Consider the following 18,080-nt stretch of genomic DNA (forward strand, 5'->3'; position numbering starts at 1 on the left):
GTTATTTGAAAGCGAAAGTTCCGCCAGAGGGAAAACTGCTGCAGAATAGGACGTCGAAGATGGCCATACCGGTCGTTGTTTACTTGGCAAACATGTTATAGATATCCACAGAGCTGTCAGATGGATCGGAGTCCCCGCTTACTCTCTTTCTGCGTTATGGTGACCTGTCTGATCGGAGCTGCGCGCTGTTCCAACCCCGGTAGGTGCAAAATAAAATCACCACACTTTACATATAACATTCAGAACTCCCTTTTAAAAATCGCCAGTTTTACTCATAGACTGTATATAAAAAAGGTTTTACTCCAGGGGTATGATGTGGTGATTTAGTCCAAACTAGAAAATTAAAAATATGGTTTACTTTTTATTATTGTTATTTTCCTAACGTATGGAGGACTGAAACGGCCAAAATAAAATAAAAAATGACAAAAATGCAACAAAAATAATATAAAATAAATGTAGGTATAAATTAATTCATTTCTTATTTTTACATTTCTTTATGCAGCTCCACTTCATGGCGCAAATGTTACTGTAAAAATTTTACTTTTCCCAGTAAGTAGTACTGTAAGGGATTACTATTTCCAAAACAGTAACAATATTACAGTTACTAATCCAAGTAAGCTGCATTACTGTGTTACCAGAACACTATTAACCAATAAGCTAAAGAAAGAATGGAGAAGGAGGGAGAGAGGTGTTTTTTAGACAGCTGTAAGAATTGTCATTATTGTGTGACTGTCCAAAGAACATTGTCGTCTGTTGTAAACTTTGTGTAAACTTTTTTTTTTTTTTTTTTTAAACCTGTCCTGACCAGCAGCCTGGTATAGAGTATAATGACCTGGATACCATATTGTGCCAGACAGATTTTACTTTAACAAGAGAGTATTAAAATACTCCTTTGTCTGTTTTATTATTTATTTAATTATGTATTGATTTGTCACCGGGCGGACAGGGGGGCAGACACGGGGATGGGGGGGCACAAACAGACAGCACAGAGAAAGGACAACACCTGTAAGAGAAGGGAGAAAGGGGGATGGAAGGTGGGGACAACAGGGAAAAGCTGTGGGAAACACCAATTGCAGAAAGCAACGAAACCTGCAATAGAACAGAGAGGGGGGAGGAGGAGAAAACAACAACAAACAGACAAAAACAAAAACAAACAATAAAAATAATAATAATAGTAAAAGACAACCAGCCGAACAGCAGCAATGAACAGCTGACATAGTAAGACAACTAAGAGAAAAATGAAAACAAGAAACAGTCACACACACTAAATAAGCAACACAGCACAGCCACGAGAGCTGGAATAATAATTAATTTAAATAAGTAACTGAAAGAAAAGCATCAGGAATAATTCTACCAGGGACAACCTAAATTTGTTTGTGTCTATGTGTGAGACTGATTGTGTCTGTGTGCGTGTGGGTGAATGTGACTGTACATGTGTGTGCGCATAAGCATGTTAAAGAATGTAGTTGTTAGTGAGAGTGGGGCGCCACGACTGTGCCACACTTACCCCAGCAACAGGCAGGCAAGAACCCCAGTAGCCAATAGGGGTGGGAGAAAGAAAAAGAATAAATCAATCAAAAAAATAAAAAACAAAAGACTCCCATATGCACCGTGATGCAAACGCAGTAGACCCTGAGCCAAATGCCAGTTGACAACGTAATGCCGATGGAACGCAAAAAGCGTAACCACACAGAGAGTGGCGTTAGGCAAAGTTGGGTGTTTTGTAAAAGCACAGAATATCGCTCTTATAAATGCATGTGCAGAAAAACAGTACTTCAAAAGTCGGGAGATACTTGCTTTATTTTTTTTAAATCTCAGCCTGTGGTGTTAAGAAACGTTACTGCTTTTATGAATATGCTATTAGTTTAAAAGTCGGGGACACTTGCTTTGTTTTTTATTATTTTTAAATAATTACTTTTAACACCCAGTATAAAGTAAAGTAATATTACCTTTTTAAGGAGTAAAAAGTTACTTATTACAATTTCTGAGTAACTTGCCCAATGCTGGTCATGGGTATACTTTTTTCCTATTGGTTGATCAACTTTGTGCACTGATCAATTATACTAGCTCCCGCACATTGTTCTTTTCCGAATCTGATGATGGAAGTAGCTAACGAGATCTACATCTCTAGAGTTGCACATGAGCAGTACCGATTAGGCAGTCTTTCTACATGGCTAATGGGTCTTCAACTGAAGAAGAAAGAAGCCAGCTTGTTTTTCCCCCAACTTGTCAATTGTTTTTCCAACCTACTCCATGCTCACCTGGGTCCCACTAAATATGACAGCAGATATATTGGGCACTGAATTTGAGTGATGGCAGCGTCAGTTAGTGGCTACTTTAACAATATGTAAAACTAATGCTATCCATCAAAAAACTCCGTAAATCACGTTTGTTGTAAATCAGAAAGTTGAGGCACAGCAGCTAGAGGACATCAAAGAGAAAACCTGGAAAGAAATCACAATCCTGGTTGAAGCTTGTGTAATTACCTTGACACCAGGAGCATTGCTTCAGCAAAAGCCAAGGTATAGCAATGTGACAAGATGATAAGATAAAGTTATTTATTGAAATAACAGAATGAATGAAGCAGAGTGGGTGGTAGGCAGGGCTGTACATAACAATTATTTTTCAAGTTGATTAATCTAACGATAATTTTTTTTAATTAGTCAATTAATCTAACGACTAATTTTGTGTATTCTAAAGGAAAAAATGTTGCCTATTACTCGATTCACTTATCAATTTAACCTAAATAAATATCAAAAACATGTCTAATCAATAAATCAATATTTTATTCAATCATCCTGATGAAGTTATGGCAATGAAGAAATACTTGTTTATAAAGTAAACACGATTTGCGGTGCTGCTATCAGTGCTCCGGGATACTTTCGCTTCACGTATTTGTGGACAGCAGTTGTGCTGCAGTGAAGCTATTTCCAGTTCACAGAGCTCACGGAGCAGCACGTTGTTGAGTGTCTGTCTAAAATGCTCCCAAACTTTAGACGGTTGAAGGCGAGGTAATGTGAGTCGACATATTTACGTAATAGATTACGTCGACGAATCGCCCCAGCCCTAGTGGCAGGTGAATGGGGCTGGGGTTTGGTTTGAGTCCGGGGTCCAATGTGTGCTGACATGTTTTATTTATTTTTTTAAAGATATTTTTAGGGGCTTTTTTTCCTTTTATTTGATAGGACAAGGAATAGCAAGAGGGAGACAGAAGGATAGAGGCGACACGCAGAAAGGGTCACAAGCTGGATTCAAACCCAGGCTGCTGCAGTAAGGACTCAGCCTTGTACATAGCACACACGCTCTACTAACTGAGCAAACTGTGCCTGTGAGCTGGCATGGTTTTGGCTGGCAGGGGGGTGAGGCTGGTGTTTCAAGATGTGGTCCCATGTGTTCAGTGGCGGGCAGAGTTGACTGGTTGAGACGTTTAGAGAGTGAGATCCAGTAGTGAGTTCCTGAAGAGAAGGAAATCCAGTTAGTTCAGCAGGTTAAGCAATGAGGTTAAAAGACAGATAATTAGAATAAATAATGTTTCTAATACTGAGCAGACAAGTTGGCGGGTGCATGCTCATACTGTGAATGACACTATGATCCAGTGGCGACTGGAGGGCTGGTTTGTCCTTATGAAGGTGAGGCTAATTGCCGTGATGATGAACAGGTGCGTGTGTGATTGCTGGCAGGTGAGTGAGAGCGCCAACCCATGACGATGGAGCTGGAGGAAACGCATTCATTCACAATGCCTAATGTTTGCATGTAACGCGCCACTTAGAAAGAGCAGTGAAAATGCCTTGCATTCGTTTCATTCAAATCTATTGTGCCATATATGTATCACCATCGACAGAGAGTGGAGGTCTAATTATTATTAGACATTAGTCATTTGGTTAAACTTCACAGAAAAAGAAATGCATTGAATTACATGTTAATTTCTAGTAGGTAACCAAAGGGTGTTCAAAAGCAGTGTGTCTGTCTCAGTGGCCACCGGTGTATACGAGCAAGGCATGTAAAGTCAATCCAGACTCCAATGTCGATCAACCAATAGGTGAAAAGTAGACCCCATTACACACCTTGAATGACAGCCCCCTTATTTACACAATGAAGCAGAAATGCATAAAGAAATGTAAAATGAATATATAGAAATAAGTAAGTTAAGGAAATAAATACGGGAGCGATGCAAAGGGAAAATAATATATACATAAATAAATTTAAATTTAAATGTGAAAGTAAACACAAATGGGGCGATTTATATTAATTTAAAATAGAAATATAATTTTATCTCACATTTAAATTCATAATCCCCTACATTTATTTTTTTTTAAATATTTGGTGCATTTAATGGTCTATTCATATATTTTTGATTTGGGCTGTTTCTGTTCTCCATACAACTGTACCTCTGAGAGGATCTGTGTGGCCTGCAACTGCAGTTAAACAAAACATACAGCCAACACCGTAGCAACAAAATAAACCTATGACCTTTTTGTACCCAGTTATGTTAATTATTACCTGGGGAAACAGTTGTGGGGTTAAGATTAAGGAGAACCAGGCCTCTTTCATTTACAGTGAATAAGCTGATACTTCACTTTCAGCTTCAGTTCTGCACTATGAATGTTTAGTATGAAATAATTCATATGAAAAACTATGTACCCCCATTTCTTTCCTTTTTTGAACAAGCACCATGTAGCACTAGGAAACTGTTGGATGCTTTTGAATCTTGGAACAGATTTTTAAGTGAGAAGTGCTTTGCTAACCTGTGTTCATGTGTTTTCCGATTAATCTAGGCATACACTACAAAACAGATTATGAAGTCACATAGGTAAATAAACCCTATATCAAGTAGAGCCTTACAAAAAAAGTCCAACATGACATAACAGAATCACATTCCTGGGGGACTTTTTTGTAGTTCTACCAAGGTCTTCTAGGTCTGAAACTAACAAAAAGAAACCTATGCTCAACAATTTCAGTTCTCTCTTGATGCAATCTCTGTGTGAATCTCTGCCTTCATATTGTAATTTGCAACATGATGTTTTTTTTTTCTTCCAGACAAAAGCAATTGTTGCCCAGAAATTGATCCATTTCCTCTAACTCAACCTCCAAATGGCACCAGCTGCTTCCAACTTGACAATGTTTTTCGCTACATGTGTATAAAAGGTTACCTGAGGAAAGTGGGAACCTCAAGTCTCATCAAATGCAAGCAAGAAAACAGTGTGTTACGTTGGACAAAGCCCACCCTCCAGTGTATACGTAAGATTTATTAGTTTTATGTCTTTTCATATCTCTCAAAATCTAAATCAATTTTCCAACGAAGGTTAAAATCAAGGGCAACTGGACTTGGTTGAAGATACTGGAAGACGTTTCGTCCCTCATCCAAAGGACTTCTTCAGTAGAACTGAAGACGTTTCGTCCCTCATCCAAAGGACTTCTTCAGTAGAACTGAAGACGTTTCGTCCCTCATCCAAAGGACTTCTTCAGTAGAACTGAAGAAGTCCTTTGGATGAGGGACGAAACGTCTTCCAGTATCTTCAACCAAGTCCAGTTGCCCTTGACTTTAACCTTCGTTGGATAACTATGACCTGGATGACTGAGAATCTTCATAGACATCTAAATCAATTTTGCAGAGAACAGAGCTCTTCGAGTGAAGCAGTAATGTTATACCTCTCCACTAGCGGTGGGAGAAAAAATCAATTCTTAGATCCATCACGATGCGGACGTGGAAGATTCTGAATCTGTTAACAAATGTCAAAAACTGATTATTTAAATGTTAATTGATAACGTCATGTTGATGGAATGCAAAAGGCAGAACTTATGGAAGTGCAGCGCCACCGTCTGTGGCGTGCACACAACAGAGACCAGTGTTCCCATTGTGTCCGCTGCGGAATGAATAACCACCCTACATAAATATCACGCAATCATTAACATCAATGCCCATGTAATGATTTTAACTCGCACACTGTATGAGCATGTTGACACTCAACGCCTGGCAACTCTCTGTGTATCCTGTGTGTGAGGCCCATGGTGAGGCCGAGCGAATGACAGAGGGCGAGTGGCAGAACATGATGGTGAAAGTTAGCAAGAGGAGAAAAATAGTACTAGTACATTTCCGTCTGGTAGTAAACGTGCAGTGTAGGTCACAGTGTGTCCGTCAATAAAAGTCTGCAGTTTCCCCAACTGCTGGCAAAGTGAAGGCTGTCCCCTGTATAGCATGTTTTTGTCTGTTAGCTAAATTTTTTGTAATATTAATTAGCTCAGCTGTATGTCATCACTAATTTACCAACTTGTCCAGAGTTGAGAACATCAGGTCCTGATATACATACTGTAAGTTACATCCTGATCATTATATTTCAGTTTTTCAGAGGAGTCTGACAGCTTGTTGTTAAAGAAATGAAGGGGGTGACCATGGAGGAGCTGAGGTTATATAGTAAATTAATGATGCAGACTAGTCCTTTTAAGCTAATTGGGAGTCGTTCCTTTTAGATTTTAATGCACAAATTAAATGCTTAGTAATTATCCAGATATCCTGTTTAGGAAAAAAAAAAAGATGCATCAAGATGCATGATAAATCGTTTTATAATTGCATCGCAGCCCTCTGAACCGCACTGCAAAAAGACAGAGCAGTGCTGTCATCCAGAAGTGTAAACTGAGTGCACAAGTTGTTCTGCTCAAACTGGTGTGTGGCCCAAAGAAAACACAAGTGTGTATGCTTGTAGGGCAGGTGCACACGTGGTTTGCAGCACAGAAAACCTTTTAGAATTGTCTACGACTGTATATACACACTGTCAGGCCAGCACATGCTACGTAGATCATGTGATGGTTTGAAGATTTTTTGGACCCAGAAGCAGTCTCAGACTGGGAGAAAGTGAAACAATAAAAAGGATTATTGTAAACAGAGGGAAATGTTCAGGGGGAAATGGAAATGCGTTAATCTCGTTTGGGAGTGTAGAAGTGGAGTGTAATGCAAGTCCAAGCAGGCAGAGGGAATAAATGGAGCTGGCGAGGATGTCTTGTTGTAGTGAGTGGGCAGGCAGGCAGAGCAGAGTGATCCTCAAGCACAAGAGAAAACAATTACTGACAAATCCACAAAAACAAGGAAGGTAAACTTATAGAATTTACATGTTGGTCTAGACTACCACATGTGTAGACTATATGATCTGGCGCTGAGTGGTTGAAAGACCAGAGGCCTGTACTACGAAGGGAGTTTAACCTACTCAGATTTAACTCAGGGATGTCATTAACTCAGAGAAAAGGCAAGGTTGACAAACACTGACTGCCTACATTGGTGTTAAACGGTACTATGATGGTGTCAACTCACAGGAGTTTGTGCGTGTTTGCGTAAAAGGGTTGTGTTCGGCTACGCAGACTTTATAATGTCTTTATAATGTCATAATGGCGCAAGCTTGTTGGCTTGTTTGCAAGACATTGAGTAAATTAATAAGTAACTTTAGACCATGAGTTTTCTTGTTATAATTTTCTATTTTGTCTTATGGATGTACAGCTGCATATTAGGGCCATTGTGGGTTTTAAAAAAATGCAGAGCTGGGGAAGAGAAAAAATCCAAGAACAAAACATAAATGTACAAGGAAATAACTCACACACGCTTCTGCCTTGTATTATGCCTGCAGTGTAAAATCAAATTACAGCCTATGTGGTCAGATTTTTAGCAGGAAAATACTAGTGATTTCAGCCCACAGTCACCATATTTTATATATTTTGAGACATTACCCTGAATTGGGCCTATTCATAAGAAAACAACAAAGTGATGACTTAGGAGTTAACCACGAATATAACCTGCTGGGAGCAGTTTAAAGATGCAGCGTAAATTGCCATGACAGCATACCTGAGAGTAAACCTATCCACCTTTCATGGTATGGGTTAATCGGGAGGTTACACGATAGTGGACATTCCAGCTGCTCTGACTTGAGCTTGAAAATATGTTCGGGATTTGATATCAGTTTACTGCATCGTAATCCAGTACTAAGTCCAAAACGGAACCAGCATTTGTAATCCAACTCCAGGGGCTTTAACAGGTTGTTGATAATAAAGAGAACTGCCATAATATTTACATGTCTGTACACTACAGTTTGTATCTTGGCAACTCAACAGACTTTCAACTACGATGTTGATACAAAATGTTTACTTATGTATTCCTAAAAAAATAGGAGAATGAGCCATCACATGATTATATTTTATTTATTTATATAAAATAAATAAATATAACATCTTGACTTTGCTCCATGTGGCAAACACATGTGGTGAGTTCAAATATGAGTCACTAATTCGTCCAGCACTTCCACCACTCAAAATGAAACAGATTAACACACACAAGAAATGTTTTCAATTAGTGCTAGAAATGATGGGAAACCCTTTTTTGCTGAAGTCAGTCAACTCAGCTAAAATATAAAACCAGCTGAGTGTGAGTGATTAAATGGAAAAAACATTTTTTATTTACATTTAAACACACATGCAAGATATCCAAGTTATAAAAGAATAATAGAGACTTTGTGAAATATGGCAGTTATTTACATATGATTGGACCTACATTTACTGTATGTGCTAGAAAAGGGGGGAATGGGTGAGGTTTAGGGGGGCATTAGAGTCATTGTCAGTGGAGGTCCTGGGCCTTGTTGATGAGGCCAGCTGCAGATGAGAAGAAACTGTTCATGTGCCGTGAAGTTTGGTCCTGATGGACTGAAGCCTCCTGCCAGAGGGAAGTGGCTGATACAGTTAATGACTTTGTCCCTGGCAGTGGCAGTAGCTAAGTACACAGATTACAATTTGGTGACAGTGTAGCTTTCATTTTATGCAATGTGTGAGGACTGAAGTATGTTCTATATGTATGAAATTATATAAACAACTTGATGGTTGGGTTCCTGGAAGAGAGTTGCATGTCCTTTCAAATGAGTAAATTATATATTCTTAGATCTGACTAAAATTATTGAACATATTTATGAGGTTGGGAAGTAACAAAGGGACATTCTAGACAAAGAGCAGTATATCATGGGGATACAGTGAGATTTAATGCTTGGTGTTTTGAATAGTAAAAGGGTCAAGACTGACCAATTGTTGAACGGCCTGGCCCACAGGTCTGGAGAGAGCCTTTGTCAAGTCTGACATACTCACAACATCAGTTTGGAAACTACCAATTAATAATAGCCTGTGTTACAGAGTAGGGCTAATGGCTTTCACCAGGCAAAAGACGCTGTCAAGTTGCATCGTGGGAAGACTAGGACCCAAAGTTTTTGGAGCTTGACCTATAGTTCTTGCTAGTTCCCAACAATTTTTTTTCTAATTTATAAGTTTATTTGTAACTTATTCATACTGCCATGTTTCAGATCATGAACTTGTTTTGTTTCAGCTGACCCAAAGATAACCACAACAACGCCACCAAAGACCAAAACAACAGGTAAGTGTATCTGCATTGATGAATTAGGGGGGAAATAGTGTTAGCATTAAAATTTATATACATGTTAGTGAAGGGTATTGCTTATCTTATCTTACTCTTATCTTAAATTATTAAACTTCCAAGTGTGTGTGAGTGCCAACTGCAGAAACATGCACTTCTTTTAGTTTCTTCTTGCATGAAGCTTTAATACAATATATATAATTTATTTTTATTTTTTCACATTTATGATTAATGATGGTCTGATCTTGCAGAGAGTACCACTGACATTCCCACCACCACAGCCAGTGAGTTCTGCATTTGCATGAATTTGGATGAAAAAAAAAAACTAAAATAATACTAACACCAAACTAATAATAGATGTGTACTAATGATGAAACAGTCTGTCTAGGTCATTTTGTTAGTATGGTTGTAGTAGTGGCAGCAGCAGTCATGTTCGTACTAATGATTAGAAGCAGCAGTGGTAATAGTAAAGGTAGTAGTACTAATATCAAGAGCAGCCGTAGCAATAGTAGTAGTAGTAGGAGGAGGAGCTTTAATGTAATGTAAAGTAGCACCAGCATTCATGATTTTAGTACTAGTAGGCTACTAGTAGGAGTTATGGGTTAAAAGAGTACCAAAATATTTCATTCAAGTAAAAATCATAGTACGTTTTTTTGTGTAAGTGTAAAACTTTGTAAAAATTTACTTTGTTACATGTTAAAAATGGAGTGAGGATAACAAAAAAAGTTGGATCCATCCCAATAAAGGTCATGCAATCACGTTTGACTTGTCCTAGAAGGAACAAGGTGTAACTAATAACAGTGACGATGACTCTGTTCTATTGTCACAGAAACCCAGCACACCTAAATGAGTCTCAGTCGTTATTAATGTTATTAGTTACACCTGTGTTTACATGCCTGCTGGCTCTGCCTGCACTTGGGGAGGGGGGCGTCTGGCTGGCCTGGGGGACTGTCAGCCCTGTTCTCCTGCATTCTTGCTCCATGGCTGCTGTTCTCCCTTAGGGTGGGGCTGTTCTGCATGTGGTCTCGAGTCCTTTGCGCTCTGCAGGGTGCCCTGTCTGCTGGGGTTCTTTCCTGCCTGCCGCCGGGGCCGGTGCGGCGCTGTTGCGGGGTCCCACTCTTACTTACAACCGCATACTGTGACAGACGTGTGTGTGTGTCAACAAGTTATTTATTTAAAGTAATTTTTATTATTCACCTCTTATGACTGTGTTGTTTATTTATTTTGCTTAACTGTTTCTCCTTTTCATTTTCCCTCAGTTGTTTCAGTTATTTGTCTGCTGTTTATTGCTGTTGTTCAGCTAGTTGTCTCATGTTGTAACCCTTTGTTTTCTCCCTAAGCCCACCGCCCCCGTTCTCTTGCAGGTGTTGTCCTCTCTCTGTGGTGTCTGTTTGTGCCCCCCTGTCCGGCGTGGTGACAAATTAACACATAATTAAATAAATAAAAAAGAATACAATGGAGTAAATCTGCCTGGTACAATATGCTATCCAGCTCCTCATACTCTATACCAGGCTGCTCTGGGAGGGACAGGTTAAAAAAAAACAAAGGGTCAAATGATTATGCACAATGTGAAAGGAGTAGCTTGTAATGACGAACCCACTGAGAATTATCACCTGACTCTGTGTTTCCCCTTCCTTCTGTGGAGCTATGAGTGCATTATTTTGTTTTCAGAGCCTACAAATGTCCCATTTGGGTTCACTCTCGCTGCTCTCACCAACCTCTTTTCAGTTTTTCAGTGAGAAAGCTTTGAAAATACTGTATGCCTTGCGATGCAAGGCACGGGCTGCCAGCTAACGTTAGCACGGATCGACCACTGTTCGCTTCGTAGCATTCAATTTAGGTTTACTGACGTTTCACCGATACTCAGGTTCACAGCTTCCCCACCTGTGACATTGACTTTAGCAGTCAATAAAACGTTATCATGCAACCAGCATGGATTAGTTCAACATCAAGCTAATGAAAATATTACTGTGACTTTGCAGTGGGAGTTTCCAGTATATTGTGTGAAGCGGCCTACCGGTGTGTTGGATTTTGCCGACTCACGAGTTTGATCAGGCATAGGACCACACGTCAGGTTGCAATCTAAAAACCGCACCGCCAGTGGCCGCTGAAAACTACATATAGCCTCTTTAATATATGCTGCTTTCCAGTCGCTGGCATGACTAACTGGTACGCCTAATGAAAATTGTAATACATAGAATTGTCTGTTTGCTACTTCCTCCCCTTTGCAGTAGCAGTATAATAGTTGTTCTAGTAGCTTTAATAGTTAGAGCAGCAGAATTTGTGCCTGTAGTTGGGGTTTTAGGAGAAGCACAGTTGTACTATTACAAGAAGTAGAAGTTGTAATAGTTGCCATGATATAAATTTACTAACACTAAATCCTACATGTTTTTTCATATGTTGTTATTAGTTATGTGGCATGTGTAGTGCACTTGTGGAATTGTGCTTACTTACTTACAGTAATTCTGTACCACACAGTGACTCGTAAACTGTGACAGTGGAGTAACAGAGGCGGTATTGATAGTAGAAGTAGTATTAACTGTAGTAGTTGCAATCATGCTCTTAGCAGTATTAGTAGAAGTACAATTCTTTTCTTATCAGCAGCAGCTTCCACCAGCCTACAGATGACCCCGAGTGTAAGCACCTCAGCTTCAGTGACTGCAGAAACACACAGCACAGAGCCAACCTCATCTGGTCTGCAGGACACATCAAATCACTCACAGGGTAAATAGCTTGAAGTCACACACAATACGCTGATTTTCCCAGTTAGCCTCCACAGTATTGATCTCTCGCAGGTATAGTTAGTATATATAAAACTTATAAGAAATGGTCATAAGATTCATGCATACCTTGTCATGATTAAGATTACCCACCAAGGTGAGACAAATGTATTTGAATCACACCTTTCAAAGAAAGTGCTTTACATACAACATGAAGACACATATAAAGATTAAAATAGAGATTAAAATAAGCTAATTTAAAAGAACTGAGAGTTGGAGCAGCAAGTTTTCTGGGACTTAATTCCCAGATTAGCGGTGAATAAAAACTGAATGTATTCGGTTTTCATTCTGGGGAAGCAGATGTGTGCCAGAGGTCATTCAGTGCTTTATGAACCAAATGTAGAATTTTAATTATCGGACACACAGGAAGCCAGTTTAAAGATCTTGTGTTAGAGAGGACTCTGGGAACAGCACTCTAAATCAGCTGCAGACCTATTAGAGAGCATTATAGTAGTCAACCCGATTGAAGATAAACAAGTTTTTCTAAATCCTGCTGAGACATGAGACTTTCAGTTGTTGATACATCCTTAAACTGATATTTGTGTGATTTTGTAATTGTCTTAATGTGGATGTTATTATAGGTCTGAGTCTATGACCAAGATTTCTTGTCTGGTCTGGGGCCTTTAACCTTAGCGATAGAAGTTGAGCACTTTTAATTGTTCTTGTTTGTGTCCAAGGACAATCATTTAAGTTTTCTTTGTTCAACTGGAGGACATTTTCAACTGGCCTCCAATGATTGATTTTGTCCAATGAAAGCACAAATATCCTGTCCTTCAAATATGCTTCAGACCACTGTGCCAGAAGGTCCCACCCAGTTTTCCTAGTAATAACAGTATTGTTGGTAACTGTGTCAAATGCAGCACTGACTGAAAATGTTTTCACTGGCTGTGTTTAAGTGGATATTCTATTCATCTGTAATGTTTATTTTCTATATCATAATGTTACATGGTATTGATTAAGGGTGAAAAGATACGCAATTAGGCTACTGGAAAAATAGTATTTTATTCGACTGAAAGTCACAAAATGGAAAACAATGCAGGTGCATTTTGAAATGTTGCTTACACATAGTTCAGGTCTTCGTGTCTACCAGGTATCCAAAATGCTGCCATTGAACAATTTAAAAGTGGTGGGGACATCTTCTATGCTAATTTCACCCTCACTCCGTCATGCTGATGTCGTAAGACAGCTTTTCACATCAGCGAGAAATATTGTGGTGTTTTAACCCTTTCACGCATAGTGGTCACTGCAGTGGACAGCTATTCAAAAGCCATTTACTTCAATGGGCAGAGGTTCTGATAGTCTAGTTGCACATCAGCCAATACAGTGGACACTAGTGTGTCATGCCATACACTGCCACCCTCTGAAAGTAAGTAAGTGCAACTTAAATTCGTCAAAAACCAAGATGGCCAACGGACGTTCGGGAACACTGTACAGCTCAGGTAAATCTTGCCATTCCTCCAATTATAGGAGACCCCCGCAGGTAAATAAAATTTGGTAACATCTAATAACAACTAAGGAGTAACACAATTGTTAAACTTTCCAAGTATTGATTTAATGTTGGGAGGAAATTAGGATTAATCACCTGTCCACTAAATTGGACATTATGCATTGCTGGCTATATTTCAACTACAATTAACTATTACTGAGACTTTGTTTTTCTTGAAAATACTTCATTTGCACTAACTTTTTTGGATGTAAATCAATGGATTTATGTTACACTTGCAGTTTTTGTAACAAAAACAACATTTTGTCCAGATTAGTTCCATTATGTGAGTAACATTTAGTGTGTTGCAGCAAGTGATAGAAAGGCATTCAGGATAGTGGAGCCAATTCCATCAGAATCAAGTAAGGATAATAGTAGTAGCAGTGATAATGAATGGCTGCCAGAAATAGGAGAAACCCCAAATGCTGGCAGCAGTGATAGTGGAGCTGAGGATGCTGAGAAAGAGAGGCTGAGGAGTCAGAAGTGAGATTCATCACTTTTGCATTGCATTAAACAGTATTAGAATATGTTAAAATACGTGACCACATTAGTTTAACAGCATTAAAAAATATAGATTTCACATAATATATAATTTTATTTATTGGTTTGTTAAATAAATATTTCTGGACATGTAAGAAACTCCTTGAAAAATTTATGTTGCATGCCTAAAAAGCCATAAAAACACAGGGAAAAAATCCTGACAGACGCTGTTATAATTCATGCATGAAAGGGTTAATATCGCGAGATCTCGTCACGCCCCTGGTATAATCCTCCATTTATTCTGTTATTAAGTATTTGTTCATAAATAAATGTCCTCATTTAATCTGTAAGAAGTTGTCTGTGTGTTTTCTTTGAAGCAGGAGATGATGTCAATCTGTTGAAAAAAAAATTTTAAGAGACTAATAATTGAAATATTAATTCATTCTGTTTATTTCCCTGTAAATAGGGAGGTGCACCGTGGGAGTGTTATTAAAGTAGTGTTTACTGGCAGGTTAAGAGGTTTAGAAAGTTGAATTTGTAACTTCTGTCTTAGTTTGCACAACAATAAAAGCAAACATTTTTAGAACTTTGGCATACTTAAGAGCAAATCTTTAGTCTGAGCGACTTCATGAACATCGGCCCTGGTCTCATCTGATCAGAGATATTTATTCTGCTGCTTCCATTATTGGTCTACTCAGCAGGGTTAATCTGTGTGTGTGTGTGTGGTGGTAAAATATGTGTTCTAAAAGCATAGCCAAAACAATACAGAATCCTGCATGGCATTGGGAATATCTTCCTGTACGCACAACTCACACTGCCTTTATCTGCCAATGGAAAACTGTTGACCTATGGGACATTTTGATTAATCTTTCTTTCACTGCTGGAAAAGTAGGTGAGACAAGGACCACAGCAACGGACTGGACAACATCAGCTTCAACCACCACACAGCCTTCAAGTGGGACAAATTGTAGTAGATCCGATGAAAAGGGTAAGCTTTGACACTGTTATTGTACACAATTGTACCAAATCTCCTATGAGAAGAAATCTCATCAAGGGTATTTGTAAATGATGAAAGCTGTACTTGGTATCACTGTGTTTAATAAAATGCACCTCTGTTCTATCCCCTTACTCTCTGCAGAGTAACAGAGACTCAGGAGCATATAGGGAACATTTTTATGATGAGTATTTTTCTCTTATTGGCAGACCCTAACAGCATGACAACAGTGGGAATCAGCTGTGCTTCATTGGTGGTTGTCTGTGCTTTGATCGGAATCATCTTCTTATGTTATAAAAGGTAAGCCAGAAAAAAAAAAAGTTTTGAAAATAATGATATGTGGAATTATGTCACACCACGCTTTCTTTCACATAATGAAAGAACAAAAATTTTGGTGTAACAGTTACGCTGTGGTGAACAAGCACATTTCATGTTTTGTGATAGTTCTATATTGAAAGTGATCAAGTACCTTGGTGAAATTTCCCATTTGCTAATTTTTTATTTTAGCATTTATAGTCACTTCACCTTTTCTTTTACACTGTAGGAGGTCAAAACACAAGATCCCATTGCACACCGCAGAAGAACAGGTACCCATGAATCATGTTCCATCTGCACCGGGGCTGTAGAGTTTGTTCCCTGCGACCTGCAGCGACGGAGGAATCATCTCCATGCCATGAAGAACTGGTTGTTACCTCCACACAGGGCTGGAGATTTATGATCACCTCCCTCTGGCAACCCATTTGAACATTACCAGAAGAAGAAATACCTTCGTTGATGTGAAAGTTGTTTCCCAAGAATTTACAGCTAGCAACCTTTTTCTGAGCAGATCTCAAGACACCTGCAACCAAATATTTTAACTTCACGTAAAGAACTTTAATTTTTAAGACCCTGTGACCATTCGCCTGGTGCTTCATCACAATGAACGTGGGCACTAGTTTATTTTGAGTCACTCCCACATGCACACTGTTGCTGTAAATACTCACCAGTGGACCAAATCTGCCCCAGCCAAAATACAATTTATTCCGGTTTGATTAACGTTTGCTCAAACTACAGTGTCCACCTGTTTTAGGGAATTATTGAGTCCATTAAGATTTAAATCAACTGAGTCGGCCACAGATTCAAGTACACCATTTAAGTACACGTCAGAAGAATTACTAAAAATAAACATAGCAAAGAACAAACAAAAAAATTGTTTGCCTACTTAAAGAGCTAACTTAAAGGCTAGTATGACTAGCAGTAAACTAAACTAGGCTAATTAGCAAACATAACTCACTCTGGCTAGTCTGTATCTCTTTGTAATCATATATCACCTCTTATTTTTGTTACTTAGGTTGACTGACATTGCTGAATAAGAGAGCTGTTTGCATATCCAGCTTCTATTGAGCTGATTTCCCTTTATGAAATGTTTGCTAAAACAACTCTCTTAGCAATTGGTAATAAGCCAGGGGCACTGGCTAATGTCTCCTTCAGTATCTTTGCCCAAACCTGTAGAAGGGTCAGTTCACTCAGACCACAAAAAAACCCAAATCATATTTTGTCACTTAACCGGGGGGTGTAGCTACATAGTTGTATTATCTCCTGAGACTCTAAAATAGCTGTCTCTGAAACCTTTGCTGCAACTTCAGTACAATGGGGATGAACGGAATGAGGTCAGTAGCTGATGGTGTGTTTGCAGATGATTAGCTTACTGGACAGCTGGGCTGTGGTTACAAATTAACCAACCCGGTGTAAAAATAGTGAAGTGTAGAAAAATTTTCTAAATTATAGAATATAACCGTCCCCAGATTGTTGAAACCCTGAAATTCTGAGAATAAATATAAATAAGACACTGAAGTAATTTTTCAGCTTTTCCGCCCTGGATGTGAGTAAGAAGAACCGCACCTAACTGTGGTTTGCGCGATATCTGATGTCAGCCACCAAACACAGTGCTCTGTTGTTTGCTCATGCGTATTTAGATACTGGCCATGTTCAAGCAGAAGGAAGTTCAACACCCCTACTTCCACTTCCTGTGATTCAAGGTCTGCATTTATTGTGCACATTTCTAATCTACTGACCACTCAAAGCACTTTACAACACATGATGGCATTCACACCCAGAGGCTTCCATGTACAGGTGCTGGTCATATAATTAGAATATCATCAAAAAGTTGATTTATTTCAGTAATTCCATTCAAAAAGTGAAACTTGGATATTATATTCATTCATTCCACAGAGACGGATATATTTCAAATGTTTATTTCATTTAATTGTGATGATTAAAACTGACAACTAATGAAAATCCGAAATTCAGTATCTCTGAAAATTAAAATATTACTTAAGACCAATACAAAAAAGGATTTTTAGAAATGTTGGCCAACTGAAAAGTATGAACATGAAAAGTATGAGCATGTACAGCACTCAATACTTAGTTGGGGCTCCTTTTGCCTGAATTACAGCAGCAATGCGGCGTGGCATGGAGTCCATCAGTCTGTGGCACTGCTCAGGTGTTATGAGAGCCCAGGTTGCTCTGATAGTGCCCTTCAGCTCTTCTGCATTGTTGGGTCTGGCGTATCGTATCTTCCTCTTCACAATACCCCATAGATTTTCTATAGGGTTAAGGACACAGAGCTCTGTGAACAGCCAGCCTCTTTAGCAATGACCTTTTGTGTCTTGCCCTCCTTGTGCAAGGTGTCAATATTCGTCTTTTGGACAGCTGTCAAGTCAGCAGTCTTCCCCATGATTGTGTAGCCTACAGAACTCGACTGAGAGACCATTTAAAGGCCTTTGCAGGTGTTTTGAGTTAATTAGCTGATTAGAGTGTGGCACCAGGTGTCTTCAATATTGAACCTTTTCACAATATTCTAAGATACACATTTTGGGGTTTTCATTAGTTGTCAGTTATAATCATCAAAATAAAAGGAATGAACACTTGAAATATATCAGTCTGTGTGGAATGAATGTATATATTATA

General features: G+C 38.9%; 1 protein-coding gene across 13 annotated transcripts; it reads left to right on the plus strand.

The window, feature by feature from the left end:
* The first annotated feature begins 1 nt into the window (after window position 1).
* il15ra (interleukin 15 receptor subunit alpha) lies at window positions 2-16,870 on the plus strand. 13 transcript variants are annotated; one of them, XM_038739328.1, is made up of 8 exons: window positions 2-199; window positions 5,038-5,238; window positions 9,347-9,394; window positions 9,646-9,678; window positions 11,996-12,118; window positions 15,027-15,125; window positions 15,347-15,431; window positions 15,676-16,870. In XM_038739328.1, exons 1-8 carry the CDS (start codon window positions 121-123, stop codon window positions 15,755-15,757), a joined length of 750 nt encoding a protein of 249 aa, XP_038595256.1. In that variant the 5' UTR covers window positions 2-120; the 3' UTR covers window positions 15,758-16,870. The 13 variants fall into 13 exon arrangements, with proteins under 13 accessions (XP_038595256.1, XP_038595257.1, XP_038595266.1 ...); XM_038739329.1 differs by having other exon boundaries at window positions 15,030-15,125; XM_038739324.1 differs by having other exon boundaries at window positions 3-199; window positions 15,341-15,431.
* Window positions 16,871-18,080: the final 1,210 nt, after the last annotated feature.

This window comes from Micropterus salmoides, unplaced genomic scaffold, assembly GCF_014851395.1.
Source record: "Micropterus salmoides isolate LMB-PRFRI ecotype aquatic unplaced genomic scaffold, ASM1485139v1 Ms_hic_scaffold_23, whole genome shotgun sequence".
Lineage (NCBI taxonomy): Eukaryota > Metazoa > Chordata > Actinopteri > Centrarchiformes > Centrarchidae > Micropterus > Micropterus salmoides.

Excerpts from the sequence above, each read along its gene's own strand:
- il15ra (XM_038739324.1), top strand. The coding sequence starts at position 121 with ATGGATCGGAGTCCCCGCTTACTCTCTTTCTGCGTTATGGTGACCTGT. Across the intron at positions 5,239-9,346 it reads GCCCACCCTCCAGTGTATAC|CTGACCCAAAGATAACCACA; the intron begins GTAAGATTTATT and ends GTTTTGTTTCAG. Across the intron at positions 9,679-11,995 it reads CATTCCCACCACCACAGCCA|CAGCAGCTTCCACCAGCCTA; the intron begins GTGAGTTCTGCA and ends TTTTCTTATCAG.